The 15,352-nt window shown below is 53.8% G+C and overlaps 1 protein-coding gene across 25 annotated transcripts in view; it reads right to left on the bottom strand.

Annotated features, from left to right (window-relative positions):
* LOC105476399 (pleckstrin homology like domain family B member 1) overlaps positions 1–15,352 on the bottom strand; it is a 53,070-nt gene that overhangs the window by 10,702 nt on the left and 27,016 nt on the right. For 8 of the 25 annotated variants that reach the window (XM_071075656.1, XM_071075658.1, XM_071075651.1 and 5 more), the window contains 13 exons: positions 14,203–14,331; positions 13,705–13,860; positions 9,644–9,754; positions 9,392–9,481; positions 8,649–8,792; positions 6,885–7,055; positions 6,276–6,416; positions 4,742–4,882; positions 4,495–4,597; positions 3,955–3,999; positions 2,996–3,290; positions 2,821–2,911; positions 512–658 (listed from right to left, as the gene is read on the bottom strand). In XM_071075656.1, the coding sequence (XP_070931757.1) occupies positions 512–658; positions 2,821–2,911; positions 2,996–3,290; positions 3,955–3,999; positions 4,495–4,597; positions 4,742–4,882; positions 6,276–6,416; positions 6,885–7,055; positions 8,649–8,792; positions 9,392–9,481; positions 9,644–9,754; positions 13,705–13,860; positions 14,203–14,331 (1,764 nt within the window). The other 17 variants (XM_024791035.2, XM_011732320.3, XM_011732315.3 and 14 more) reach the window with 12 other exon arrangements.

Raw genomic sequence — 15,352 nt, 5'->3', positions numbered from 1 at the left:
GAGACGTAAAACAAAAGTCAGAGTGAGGTCATCCACTGATGATGGGGACTGGAGATGAAAGGTCCTGTAGGGTGTGGGGCAGCACACCCTGAAGTTCCACATGCAGGAAGGGCAGCAGGGGAAGCAGAAGGGAAGGTGCAATGCAGGCTCATGAAGCAGATCTGAAGCCCTGGAGAGGCCAAGGGGAGCCACTCTGATTCTTGACTACCAGCTCCCATCTCTGGGACACCTATCCAGACCCTCTTCTCTGATCCTGGATGTCTGCAAGGTGGCCTGTCACATCCTTACAACCCACTACCCCAGCACACACACACACATTTGAACAGTCCTGGTAGGTCTATGTTTAGGGGTCAATGAGTCCCAGGTAGAATTCTGCTTGTGTTAAGCCAACAGCAATCTTTTCTGGAGTAGAACAGGTCTTACAGCCCAACACAGAAACCCTGGGGTCTCCCCACTTCTCTACAGCCCTCACCGTCAAGCCAACCACCACTGTGCTCCACCGCCCATTCACCTGGGAAAATTGTTTCTCCCGCATCTTGACCTCCTTCTCCACCAGCTGCTGCCTCCGGGCACTCTCACTCTGTAGCCTCCGTTCTACCTGCTCACGCCTCCGCCGCTCCTCCTCCAGGGCCTGCCGCCGCAGCTCCATCTCCCGCTCCTGCCCCCAAAGCCAAGGGGTCAGCACCTATGGCCATCCTCTTTCCCCCACTGGCCCTCGTCACACCTGGGCAGGGCTGCAGGAGGCATCCACCTCAGGGTAGTCTGGCATGAGGAGGCATCATCTTCAAAGCCCACCCTCTCCAAGAGCCCTGGCTGGTTAAAGAGAAATGCTTTAAGCATGACTGTCCTGACTTCAAACCCTGGCCCTGCTACCACTATGGGCTCTGTGATCCTGATAAAATCATTTAAACTTTGTTTTTTTTGTTGTTGGAGACTGAGTCTCACTCTGTTGCCCAGGCTGGAGTGCAATGGCATGATCTTGGCTCACTGCAACCTCCGCCTCCCAGGTTCAAGTGATTCTCCTGCCTCAGCCTCCCAAGTAGCTGGGATTACAGGCACCTGCCACCACGCCTGGCTAACTTTTTTGTATTTTTAGTAGACAGAGTTTCACCAGGTTGGCCAGGCTAGTCTCGAACTCCTGACCTCAGGTGATCCGCCTGCCTTGGCCTCCCAAAGTGCTGGAATTACAGGTGTAAGCCACCGCACCCAGACATTTAAACTTTTTAAGCCTCAATTGCCTCATTTGTGAAATGAAGTTAAGAATACTCATTCAGCCGGGCGCGGTGGCTCACGCCTGTAATCCCAGCACTTTGGGAGGCCGAGGTGGGAGGATCACGAGGTCAGGAGATTGAGACCATTCTGGCTAACACGGTGAAACCCCGTCTCTACTAAAAATGCAAAAAATTAGCCGGGCGTGGCGGCGGGCGCCTGTAGTCCCAGCTACTTGGGAGGCTGAGGCAGGAGAATGGTGTGAACCCGGGAGGCGGAGCTTGCAGTGAGCCAAGATCGCGCCACTGCACTCCAGCTTGGGCACTGAGCGAGACTCTGTCTCAAAAAAAAAAAAGAAAAAAAAAGAAAAAAGAATACCCATTCCTGGAATTATAGTGAAAATGAAATTAGATCATGTATATAAATGCTCATTACTGATTCCAGTAGGAAAGCACTCGAAAAATAAATGGGGCTCTGACAATTGTATCTGAATTCTCGGAACGTGGGTTATCTAGATAACTTTTTTTGACAGCTAATATATAGTCCTTTCCCAATCACTAACTGAAGGCCTTTTGAAACTCCAAATTAGAAACATCTGCTATCGAACTTCAAACTTTATGGGCACAAAGTGACTTCAGACTAAGGTCAGAACTGAACTTATAAAAGCCACTATAAAAGGATTTTAGAAGTCATTAAAACAAATAATTAAATACAGAGCATGTCAGTGATGCTTTATATGTCTTAATTACTAATAAAGACCTCCTATACCATTAACTCCCATTTACTATTTCTTCCCAGCTCAAAACTCAGCAGAATCTCCTTTCCCCACATTTGCCAGGAGATGCTTACACATTTGCCATACTTAGACATAAATAAGATAGGAGGCATTCTTTTCTGGCTGGTCCTCCATTCAAACTGTCCGTATCTGTTTTTTATTAAATCCCTCAAACTGCTGACCTTACTCTCTGTGTCCCACTCTCATCTCAAACATGCACAGTGCCTCGAATGGTGGACACAGAACAGCTTCTGCAGATCCTTTATTTATTCTCCTTCCTAGGCACACATTTCATCAGCCTGCCTATGCCCAGGATAAACCACGGGTCCCTCTTTGCTGAATCCCAGCTCCATGCCCATGTGAAGGAGCTGTCAGCCCTCTCTGCTCCCAAGGCTCCCCAGCCAACACCTCTACTCTGACTTGGACATCTGCCTCCTCCTCTGGTCTATACTTCACCCACAGTTCCTGCCTTTCCTAACCAGTCCCAAGAGGAATGGCCTGCCATGCAGGTAGACAGGAATCAAAATTCCTGTAGTTGCCAAAAAGTCTACAGAAGTAAACATGCAAAAACTGGAAGTTTCCATACAAGAAATTATTGGTGGGAGAATGGTTACTGTGCTGCCTTCTCTGTTCCTAAGAGCCATGAAGTTGTAATCTCACCAAGGTTCCCTAAACCTGTTTGAGGAATACAACCTTTTAAAACATTTTCTACCCCAAGGGAATGTGGCAAGGCTAATATGGGTGGAAGGGCTTGAGGTGGAGCACAGGCCCTTGACAGGCAGCAGGCAGCTCTGTGCCCCATCACCTTCTGCCTCCCTGATCCAGGTCAGACTCACCCTCGACTCCATGAGCCGGTTCTTCTCTGCGTGAGCCTCTTTCAGCATCTTCTCCATCTCCTCGATCTTCCCCATGTCCAGACCACTCGCACTGGGGAGAGAAGGGGAAGAGGAGGTGCATCAAGGAGCTGAGGCGGTGGCTGAAGGAGGCTGTGGGCCCAGGCATGGGGGGTACCTGGACATGTTGTCAGGGGAGCAGGCCGAGTTGCCCCCAGTGGAGATGCTGGTCTCCATGCTGTCAGAGCTCTCCAGACTCAGCGTATCGTAGGCGTGCTCACCCTCCTCCCCACGCTCCCGCCCCACAGGCAGGTGGTGTAGGATAGAGTGGTGCATGAGAGTGGGGAAGCCCGAGGGGCCCGCTGGGAAGGGGGCTGCCCCGTGCAGGGCATCCCACTGGCACTGTGCCTCAGCTGCCGCTTTCTGCTTCAGCTCAGCCAGTCGCCGCCGTTGCTCTTCAATCACCTGTTGTCCTGCAGGAGAGACAGATGGGAGTCACAGTGGGCTCCCCACCCAGCTAAGGAGCAGGCCAGTGGCAGCACCACACACAGAAGGAGGGGCAAGCAGGGAGAGGTTAACACAGAGCAGCCCCCTCTCCCCGCAGCTTCCCTAAGGCCCCTGCCGCTCCAGGCCTGGCTGCTTTGCCAATGCTTCAGTCGCCTGCACAACCGGCCACAGATGCAGAGTCTGGCTTCAGTGCTCTTTCGCATCCTGAGTCCACATAGGACACCAAACCTACCCAAATAGTGCCCAGGCAGCATGACAGCCAGCTGGCTCCAGCTCACAACCAAGGCCTAAGTAGGTCTAGGCAGGACGCATGCACCCACCCTGCCTGCTGGAGAAGGGAGAAAGAAGAGATGGCGGAAACCCCATGAGCACCCAGAATGCCAATGCAGACCCCCCTGCGATGCAGAAGCAAAAACAACAAACACGGGAAAGAAGGCAGGGGAGACACGGTAGAGCACAGCTGAGGGCAGAAGAGAGGTCAGCTGGAGGGGTGAGGCCAGCAGACACCCCAACCCAGCTCAGCCTGGGACCCTGCCTGCAGGCAGTGGGGACCTGGGCAGGACACATCATGCTGATGCCAGGGCAGGGGCTGCCTGGCCAAAGCAATGCCCTCTGTGACCAACGTTCTACCTGCTGGGTCGTCGGTTGGGAGGGGCTCGGCGGGAAGCGACTCGACTGGCGTGGGGGACCCCGGGCAGAGGGTACGGTAGAGACACAGAGTGGGTAAGAGGAGAGAGAGGCACAGACATGGGCTTTCAAAACAACCAAATTGCACACAAGCAACAAGGACTCCTGGGTCCCCAGAGCCAATATCTCAGGCAACCATTTCTAGAAGTAATCAAATCCATCCCCTGCCTCCAGAGAGGGCAATGTCTAACCCAACTCAGGTCAACAAGCAGTTCCCTTATTGGCTAGGCTCTCTAGGAAAGATGTCACAGTCCTTAGAGACTAAGGGCCTTAGACTAGGCCCTTAGTCTCCAGCCCTGAAGGCTTTAGATAAATATCCAGGAAGCTCTTCTTTAGGTACCCACTCCTCTAAATCCTTTCTGCTCTGGCCTAGATCCCAATGAAAGGAAAAATACCCTGTGAAAGGTATGAACATAGAGGAAGCATGGAAACTATCCAGGGTCCCCTCAGAAGAGCAGGTGGGCTGGCGGGGCAGTCACTCACCCTTCTGTTGCAGAGCTAGTTGGCGCTTGGTCTCGATGTCCTGCAGCGTGGCTGCCAGGTTTCGAGGAAGGCTGCCCGTGCCATTCTGGGTGAGTAGAGCGCTCTGCAGAGGAATGGAGAGTTTGGACCTGGGCTCAGAAGGCCCTCACCCCCATTCCCAAGGCTTTTATGGGTGGTCTTGGCCTCTCCCCAGCATGGCAGTCTCCATCCCTTGCCACATGTGCAGCCCCACCCACTGTCCTCAGACCTTTGGGGAGGGGCTACGCCCCAGGGTAGCCAAGCTGAGCTGGGAGGAGGAGGAGGAAGAGCCAGAGGAGGAGGGGAGGGGGCCGCTGCGGGTCCGGGGAAGGGGGCTAGTGGCCTCGCCATCCATCTTGGAGCGGTAAACCTGGAAAGAAAAGATAGTGCCCAGTGACTTCTGGCTCCCCCATTGGCCACCTCCCCCATGTCACCTAGTCTGGCTGTGATCTGACGTATCACTCTGGCACTAGGCCTCAGGCCTTCTGGTTCTGACAACAAGCCTCCTGAGCCAGCCCAATGGCCAGATGCTATTGGCAGCTGCCAATTCTCCTTTCCATGCTGTTCCTCCCTGGGCCAATCCCTAGCCCAACCCTGGGTCTAAGAAAAGACCTGTAAACAGACCCATGCAAGGATTTAATGTCAGTCAGGCAGGGTTGTGCAGGAGACCAACTAGAAACTGGGTTCCCTCTGGTCCTAGCTCAGTCACACACCTCCCTACTCTGGGCCTTGGCTTCCTTCTCTGCAAAAGAAGGGGGTAGGACTAGACTAAATAATGGCCAAGCTCCCCTACAGCACTAGCATGTGGTAAATATGGCCTTTAGCGTCACAAACCCTGACTTGGCATAAGCTCTGCTACTTCTTAGCTGTGTGGCCTTGGAAAGATTACTTATCTTCTCCATGCTCCAGTGTTTCACCTATAAAATGAGTTAACTTCATCTACCTCAAAGGCCTATGGTGATGATTAAGAGAATCAAAACATGTTAAAGTCTCTAACCAGCTGGGTACACAGTAGAAGTCTTATATGATCAAACTCCTCCCCAAGGAAACATGAAATTTTAGCTGAGGTCACAGTCTTACAGATACAGTGCCTTCACTCAACGGATGATCTTAAATGGTCAATGTCAGGCACTGCAGCAGGTCAGTGGAGGAAACCTAAGGAGAAGACTAGCCCAGCTCCCTTTCCCACCCCATGGTCAGTTGCTTGCTGCAGGTTCAGGTAGGCCCACGCCCTCCATGGCAACTCTGAGGAGGCTTGGGCTCTCACTTCAGAGTCTTTGCCCCTTGTTTTCCGCTTCCAAGTGTCACTGCTGGAGAAACCAGGAGAACAAGCAGAGAAACCAGGAGAACAGCAGTTCTCCCAGGACACACTAATTCCAGTTGCCACAGGCCCAAGAGCCTGTCAGGCCACCAGACTGGGTGAGAAGCTCTGGGTGTTGGGAGCTGCCAAGCATAGGCCAGACCCACAGCCTAGCTCAGCACAGGGCACTGAACAGATCCCAACCTGACCACAGCTCCAGAATCCCCTTCCACCAGACACTCAATCAGACAGTTTTAGGCTATGGAGGCTGGCCCTCTGGTTGCCCAAATGCTAGGATAGCTGCCCAAGGAGTGACCTTCTCAGGGCCCAGAGGTGCCCTCATTGCCCTGACTGGGCTGACACCTCCACTCAAGGTGGTACTGTGTGGCTGATGGATTGGCAGGAGGAATCAGAGTGGACAGGTGCAAAGGCTGGGGAGGATGGGCAGTGAAGGAGGGGTTACCTGCAGCTGACGGGAAGCTTTGGCGGGCAGAGGCGGGGGAGAAGAGTGAGGGGAGGCTGCAGTGGGGCCAGTCCCCAGCCCGGCCATCAGCTCCTGGTACCACTGCTCTAAGTCTACAGCAGGGAGCAGCAGCTTCTCCATCTGGAGGTGGGAATGGGGAGGGGAAAAGGGGACAGGAGGGGAAGGATGGAGAGGAAAGGCCAGGAAATAAAGGGAAAGGAAAAGGCAGGAGAAGGGAGAAAGAAGAAAGAAGAGGAAGAAGGAGGGGAAAGGTTAAAGGAAGGCCATATCAGGGAAATGGACAAGAAGGTGAAGGAAGAAGGGGAGGAAGGAAGGGAGAAAGGAGAGCATCAAGAAAAAGAAGAGAAAAACAGTGAGACAACAGTTGCCCTGAATGTACTAAGGGCAAAGAGAAACAGTCAGGGTACAACTTCCAGATCACAGACATGTGCTACACCAGCCATGAAACCAGCCACCAGACAGAGCCTGCAGGCACTGGGCACTCCCCTTGGGCTGGCCAAGAGCCAGGAGGCCAGGTGAGCAGGAGCAAAACACACACGGAGCACACCAGTCGTGGGTGGGGGTTGCAAGAACTCACAGACCACCAACCTTGGGTGAAGGCGTGATGGAAGCAAACGAGGAGGAGGGCAGCATGGGAGGAAGGCAGGTGGTGGGAACCAGGTCCCGGGAGGCGGAGGCCCAGGGAGAAAGGCCTGGCACAGGGGCTGGGGGCATGGGCGAGGTGTCCCGCATCACCTTTAGCTGCTCAAGCATCACGTACTTGGGGCAAGGCCAGATGCAGGAGGGAATATAAGAGGTTAATGGAGCTAGAATACATAAGATGGCCCTACCCACAGGGGAAGAGAGGGAAAGGACAGGAAGTACAGAGCCTGCAGCCTAGGAAAACCAGTCCTCTCAACTCGATGCCCTCATCCTAGAGCAGAAGGCCTGCCCCTTCCCAGGCCATAGGAGCTGAAGAAAGCTCCCAAGGCCCCAGGGAAGAAAAGAAACCACTCCCAACCTCCCCTTATACAGGCTGCCCTTCTCCCTCTCTGTCGAACACAGATCCTTCTGTCCCCCCAGCTCCACCCAGGCCCAAGGGGGAATCTAGGCCATCCATAAAGAGGTCTTTGGGCATTGGTGGGCACCCTCAGTGGCTGGTACCTCACTGTCAGGCAGGGGCTGGGCGAGTACACTGGGGGGGGTGGCAGAAGCATAGGGGTCCAAGCGGGAACACAGCTGGAAAACTTCTGCCAGGGTCACATATTCCTGGGGTGCCCAGTGGAAGGGGTAGGGGTGGGCAAAGAAAGGGGTTAACAGGGTTCAACAAGGTGCCCAACACCCCAAACTCCATGCCAGGCCACAGGGCCATCACTCCAGGTCAATACAAACTCCAAGGCAGGGGTAGGGTGACTGCTATGCCCATAGATGGCTGCAAGGAGTGACAGAGACCAGAAAAGGGCAGCAGAACCAACAGTCTGAAGGCTCCTCCTGCCCCTCCACTCTTGGAGCCACCTTGGCATCCAGTCCTGCCCCAAGCAGACCCTGAAGGCCCATACCTGAATTCGCCCTGGGCTGGGGACAGGCAAAGAAGCCCACAGAAGGCCTTTTAAGAGTACACTGAGGATCAGAACCCAGCTCCCAGAGAACCCCCATCCCCAACAACCTGGCAGTCCCCAGTGGAGCACACACATGCAGCATTGGGCACCAGTCACACCATTCCCCAGGGTCCCCTCACACCCCATCAGCCTGGGCAGGAGCTAGAAACAGGTGGGGAAAGGTAGAGACATCACCAGGGCCTGAGCAAGATGGGCTGTGAGAAAGAGGCCTTAGCAAGGAACAGCTAAAAGCCTAGCAGAAAAATGGGCCTACTGCCCAAGGTGAGTCCTTGGAAAGATGCCAACACATTCAACTGTGGGTTGGCAGAACAGGGACTGTCGTATTCATCACCTGTCCTTAGAAACTGAGCTTATCTGGGTGCTGGGAGCATGGTAGACTTCCACAATGCATGCTGAATCAAAGCGCAGGATCATAAGCCTGCCCTACCCAAGGCCCACCCAGGCCTAGCGCTAGAACCAGGTTGTCCTCTGGGGTCATGGAAAAGAAAAATGAACCAGAGGGTCCAGCATGTTGTGAGAACTGATGAATGGCAAGCAGAATATAGGCAAATTAATATGCAATTCAATGGGCTGCCCAGGCACTCTATGGAATGGCGGCATGGCACACTCACACACACTCTCCCAAACTCTAGCCAGCCAAGAAACTATCACCACATGCCCTTCAGCTAAGCCCTGGGAGGAGCTGTAGGCAGGGGCTCAGTGGGCAGGCAGGCAGGCAGTGGGCAAAGCAGAGCACACAGTTAGCTGTGATTACCTCTTGTGCTTTGGGGCAGAGAAGAGTGGAAGCAGGTGGGGTTAAAGAGACAGAGGAGGCCCCAGCCTGAGAAGACCCTGGGAAAAGGCCCAGAGCCTTAGTCCCCAGCCCCATCTCTGAGGACTCGGAGATGAGCAGCTCGGCCTACAGAAAGGGGACACGGTGAGGGGCTGCATCCCTCACTCTTGGCCCAGTTCCCCACCCCAGGCCTAAATTGTTTGTGTAGTGAGGCAGAGAGGGAGGGAACGAAGTTGGTAAACCAGATATGTTCTATTTGGAACTCACACACCAGACATACAGACTTGGGAAGAACCACTTAAGGGGCCTCAATATCCTCTTCTGAGACAAACGCCTAACTCAGGACTGAAGCCCAGGAGCCCCAGGATCAGCACTCCTATATCCACATGCTCCCCTTCAAGGTGAGTCCATCCAGCCCAGCCCCTACTAAGCCTCTGAGCTGTCTACCCACCCAACCCAGGCCCCTGAGTCCCCCCACATATATTCAGCCACCAAAACAGGGAAATCAGTGGGCTCCTGGGAACTCCAAAGGCAACTAAACAGAGGCAGCTGGTGGCCATGGAAGATCAAATCCCAGAGCTTGGGGCCATTCCTCCTCAAATCTCTCCCATTCAGGGAGATGCCCCCATACAACCTCAGCCACTTGGGTGAAAGTGCTGTGTGTTACTCAGAGCCTCCCAGGACACCCCCTGGGCCTGAAGCTGGGGCTAACCCAATCATGATACCTCTTTGAGGGTCGATGTAGTCTTCGGGAAAGGCCTGCCCCCCGTGAGTGAGTGGTATCTCCTTTCCAGCACAGTCAGTTTCTCCTTCTCCTGCAAGCCCAGAATGGCAGAGAGTCAAAGAGGAGTGGGAGCCAGGAGATTGTGTGACAGGAGCCCTGTGCTCCACCCCAGCATGTTTGCACCCCAGCCCTTCTGCATTCCCCTCCCATTTACCCTACTCAAAATCCCCCAGCCCAACCTGACGGACCCTACCTTTTGCAGCAGCTGTAAGGAGGCATTCTTGTCCCGGGCCAGGCGTTCTGACTCTTGCACGGCCTGAGCCCGGATCTGCCCAGCCTGACTGTCCAGGACGGCCAGGCGCTCCTAAAGGAGATGGGGTGGTTGATCAGGCCCTGGGGAGACAGGGCTGAGCTCAAGGTGAGAACTAGCTGGCTCTCCTGCCCAGAGACTCAAGGCTCAGGTGAAGGGGATCAACCAGCTCTTCTGCTTGGCCTCAACTCACCCTAAGAAAACACAGGCTGCCATGTGGGCTCCTTCCCTCAGGCCTTCCTCCCTCCCTAGACCAACGATCCCTGTGCCATTAGGCACACCACTCAGATCCTCTAACCTCCCTTCCCTTACCCCACAACCAATGGGTCCCAAAGCCTAGAGACACTCCATCTGCCTCATTCTCCCTGTCCCAACCCCACTTGCCACCACTCAAATCCAGGCCCTCTGCTTCCCTGGTCTGGACCTTCTCACCAGCCTCTGCTTCCACTCTCTCAACTTCCTGATTCACTCCACACTGTCACAAATGTCTTCCTAAGATGACTTTGAGGTTTGTTTGCTTATCTGAATTTTCTAATCTTTCTAAAAAGAAAAATTACTTTCTAAAAAGGAATATTACTTGAATAATTTTTTAAAAATCCACAAATAAGATCAGATCATGCCTCTCCTCAAAATCTTTCAGTGGCTCCTCATTACACACAGAATAAAGCACAGACTCCTTACCAGGCATTCGGGGCTCCCAAACCCTTTGCAGCTCCCCTCCCTCCTACCGCCTCCATGTCCTCTCAGCTCAGCCACACTGTACACTCAGCTGTGTAGCTGTAAACTCTCAGGCCTTTCTTTTTTTTTTTTTTTGAGACGGAGTCTTGCTCTGTCACCCAGGCTGGAGTGCAGTGGCCGGATCTCAGCTCACTGCAAGCTCCGCCTCCCGGGTTCACGCCATTCTCCTGCCTCAGCCTCCCGAGTAGCTGGGACTACAGGCGTCCGCCACATCGCCCGGCTAGTTTTTTTTGTTATTTTTTAGTAGAGACGGGGTTTCACCATGTTAGCCAGGATGGTCTCGATCTCCTGACCTCGTGATCCGCCCGTCTCGGCCTCCCAAAGTGCTGGGATTACAGGCTTGAGCCACCGCGCCCGGCCACTCTCAGGCCTTTCTTATGTCACTTCCTTAGGCCAGAAGAGCTGTCCCAATCTTCTCTACCTATCAAGAGCTTACTTATCATCTAAGATTAGACCAAATGCTACCTCCTCTCCAAAGCCTCCCTTGATTGCCACTCAATTTCTTTGCTCCTTCCTCTGTGCTCACATTCTTCTGTATCACCATCTGCCTCTATTATTGTTATTTGTGAATATATCTGTTACCACTACCACCACCCTGCCCCAAACATAAGATCCACATTGTCTTTTCTGTCTTTATACCCTCAATAGGGCTTTTAGAACAGTACCTGGCTCAACAATCATGTGCTAAAAGGAAATGAAAAGATAATAAGGGGGAAGGACGAGGGATAGGAAAAATGGGCTGGGTTAATCCCAGGAGGGCTTCCTGAAGAAGGCAGCCTTAAACCACCACCCTTAGGAGCAAATCATGGGAAAGGAAGAGTTAAAGAAGGATGATGTCCTAAATCTGGGGTCAGTCCAAAAGAAGACCAAAGTAGGCTGGCCGGGTGTTGTGGCTCACGCCTGTAATCTTAGCACTTTGGGAAGCTGAGGAGGCTGGATCACCTGAGGTTAGGAGTTTGAGACCAGCCTGGCCAACATGGTGAAATCCCATCGCTACCAAAAATACAAAAATTAGCCAGGTGTGGTTGGGGGCACCTGTAATCCTGGCTACTTGAGAGGCTGAGGCAGGAGAATTGCTTGAACCCGGGAGGTGGAGGTTGCAGTAAGCTGAGATACCATTGCACTCTGGCCTGGGTGACAACAGCGAGACTCTGTCTCAAAATCAACAACAACAACAAAGTAGGCTAGGCAGTAATCCTCACTGCAAGAGCCACCATCTACTAAGAACCCATTAGGAGCCAGGAACTCTGCTAAATGTTTTGCATTTGTTATGTCATTTAATAAGCTCCCTTATGAGGCAGCTGCATTTATATCCATTTTACAGGTGAGAACACCAACATATTTAGAAGCTAAGATCTCTTAGCCAGCTAAGTGGTAGAGCAAGGACTAGAATCATCTATTGAACTCCCAGGCCAGTACTCTGAGCCACTCTGAATCAGAGTGGAAAGGGCAGGGGGGCACAGGGCACCAGGGTAGACAGAGCCTAGGTGGGACACTAGGGTCTGAGAATGAAAGCTAGATAAGGTTCCTAAGGAGGAGCATGGGGAAGAATGTGATACCCCAGGTCCCAGGGGTTTAGCTCCGGTTTCCCAGGAGCCAGCGTGGGTGTGGGAAGAGGAATCCACTACTGCCAAGCCCTCCCAACCTCCCTGGAGCTTATACTCACCAGAATCCCAAAGGGATGAGATTAGCTGATCTACAGCTCCCTACCTCCAGGAAGAAGGAGGAAGAGGCTAGAGAAGTGCCCACCCCTAGCCTCAGTGCAGTACAGTAGAAGGAACATGGGATTTGGGCCAACAGGCCTGGGTTCCAATTCTGACTCTGAAGCTTATATTATGGGAGGCTTTGGGCAAAATGTGTAGCTTCTCTTACTCCTAGTTTCCTTGTCTATAAAATGGGGATAATAGCACTTGTCTTGTGATACCATCCTAAGGACAGCATGAGGTAATCCAAGGAAGGCTCCCAGCAAGGTGCCTGACACACACTCATGTGCTTAGGTGTGTCAATTTTCTTCCTTCCATTCATCAGTCAGTGCATTTGTAAGACAGCAGCTCAGGGAGAGAAGCATGGGATCTGGACTCAAGGAAAGTCCAGCAGCTCCCCACTTACCACCAACCCCAGGCTAGCCAGCAAATCTTCTAAGTCGCCAATTTTAGACACCCCTCCCCAATCTCACCATGCTCACTTCCTCCATACTAACTCCAGTCAGGCATAATGTACATGCATGTGTGCATGTGCCTGGCCACAAGCTTCAGCCATAAGGGTGGAAGCTGCTTGAGCCATCCTCTCCAGTCCCTCTCTCACCTCTTCCCAACCCTTACTAACACATACCTCCTCCCAGCTTTACTCCCCACCCTCACACACAGGCACCTGCGCCACCATCCTGTGGTCTGGCTGAGATCAGGAGCAGACAATCACAGTATCTAGCTAGCGTGTCAGAGCCAACCAGGCCACAATACGCAATAACCCTTGTTTTACAGCTCGGCCAAGGCAGGACGGAGCCATGGCTGGAACCCAAATGAATGCCCTTTCTTTTTTTTTCTTTTTGAGACAGAGTCTCGCTCTGTCGCCCAGGCTGGAGTGCAGTGGCTGGATCTCAGCTCACTGCAAGCTCCGCCTCCCGGGTTTACGCCATTCTCCTGCCTCAGCCTCCCGAGTAGCTGGGACTACAGGCGCCCGCCAACTTACCCGGCTAGTTTTTTGTATTTTTTTTTTTTTTTAGTAGAGACGGGGTTTCACCGTGTTAGCCAGGATGGTCTCGATCTCCCGACCTCGTGATCCACCAGTCTCGGCCTCCCAAAGTGCTGGGATTACAGGCTTGAGCCACCGCGCCCGGCCATGAATGCCCTTTCTAGGGCCCCTAGCTGGCTCTAATATCCAGATCTCAAATCTTTCTGTGTGTCCCAGCACTTCCACCAGACAAGAGCTCTGCACGCACGGGGCAAACCTCCTCCTCCTCCATCTTTCACCTTCCTGACAGGCCAGTGCCAAGCTCTGAATGGGAGCAGAATCCACTTTCCACTGGAAGACCGAGGGGAGTCAGAGCTTAATAATAATAGCTATTCTTCACCGAGTGCTTACTACAATCACATCTTATTCTGTCTTTACATCTTGTTTAATTCTCATAACAACCTGTTATAATTCTCATTTTACAGACAAGGAAACCCAGGCACAACAGGCGAAGTTAACTTTTGTTAAGTCATTGGTATTCAAACCCAGGTCACAGGCCTCCAACAGCACGCAGCAGGGAACGGGGTGGGGCACACCTTCCTCTTGGTGATGCTGCGGAGCAGCTCAGCCTTGCTCCGGAGCAGCCCCTGACCCGCCAGCTCACGCTCCTCCTCCACGCGGCTCTCCCGCTCCAACTGCTGGAACTCCAAGTCCTCAAAGACCTTTGTCTCAGTCTCCAGGGCCTCTGCCTCCTTCAACGACAGTGACAAAGGGGGTTGGGTGGTGCTTGCAATGCCACTCTGCACCTGGAAGGCCAGGCCACAGGGACATGCGTTGTATGGGGCTGGACCCGGGGAAATTGGGTAGGAAACCTGCCTTCACCCAGCTCCCGCTGTACTTGGCCTTGCCCTTTCGCGGGCATCATGGCCTGGAGCGCTGACCCCGCAACCTTCCCGGTTCCCTCCAAGCCACAGCACCGACCCTGGTGTCCGGCAGGTACTGCAGGGGCCAGGTGGTCCCGTCCCACCGCTCTCCTCTCTTCCTTCTGGGGCGTGGCCCGCGGGGGCCGGGGGAGGGGGGGCGGTGGAACTGACCCTTCTCAGCTGCTCCTGTAACTGTTCCCGCACTGACTCGGGGCAGTTATCGAGCTGCGTCTGGAGCTCGGCGTAGAGCGCCTGGCGGGCCTCCAGGTGCCTCCGTCCCGCGGCCAGCTCCGCCCTCTCCTGGTCGGCGGGAGGGCGAGGGAGAGGGCGGGGCACAGGGGAGAAACAGAACACACACTCCTCAACTCCGGCCCGGCAGCGGCGGGAGGGGAGCGCGGGAGGGAGGCCAGGGCGGGACAGAATGGGGGTCGGCAATGGGGGTTGAGAGAAGAAAAAAGGCTGGAATCAAAGAGGAGAATAACCAGGTGAGGAGAAGAAAAGAGTAGAAAGGGAAAGTGAGGAGGGAAAGAGGTGAAGAGGCAGAGGGCCCGAGGCCAGGAGCTGAAGGGTAACACAGCAGTCAGAGGTGCAGGGGGTGGGGTAACACAGGCAGAGGTGTGGGGGCAGGGCACAGATTTTGGTCTCCTGGGGTCCCTTAAACTGAAATTGTTGGGTAGGTCCTGAGAAAAGGCCCTCTGTTTTCTCTCCAAACCAGTCAAGGCTGGTTCCGCATCACAGAATCGGAGCCTCCAGTTCTCATCCCTCCCCTTCTACCACAGCCCAGAGACCAAAATTTAACCCAGGGTAAAAAGTGATGGTGAAGGTTAAATCCAGGGTTGGGCGTGAATCAGGAGCTGAGGATGTTAAAGCAGTGTGGCAGAGTGGACCCCAGCCCAACACCCTTGGCCTCCCTCCCCTCCTGCCCAGGATCAGGGTGGGGTGTTGGCCCTGCAGGCTGAACTTCAGGGATAAGGGTTGCAATTAGTTTGGGCTGTTGTCATGGTAGTAAGACTCCCAGGAGTGGGTACAGAGGGGGTGGACTGTTCTGTCTGGGGTGAGATGACACCTCTGAGGGCGGGAAGGGGGATGAGGGGAGGGTTTGGTGAGTCACCCCTCAAAGGACAGGCAGAGGAGAAACTGATTACTGATTCCAAAGTCAGAGTGGAGCCATGGGCTGGGGGCAGGGGAGGGAAGCCGAGTGAACCCTCCACACCACTGCCATCACTACCACCATCACCACCACCACCGTCACTACCACAGCCTCAAATAACTTCTTTCTTCCCCACAGAGAAAGTGAAATCCAGGCCTCCAAAACACTCCA

Source organism: Macaca nemestrina, chromosome 12 (assembly GCF_043159975.1).
Source record: "Macaca nemestrina isolate mMacNem1 chromosome 12, mMacNem.hap1, whole genome shotgun sequence".
Taxonomy (NCBI): Eukaryota; Metazoa; Chordata; class Mammalia; order Primates; family Cercopithecidae; genus Macaca; species Macaca nemestrina.
This window is presented reverse-complemented; position numbering and strand designations above follow the sequence as displayed.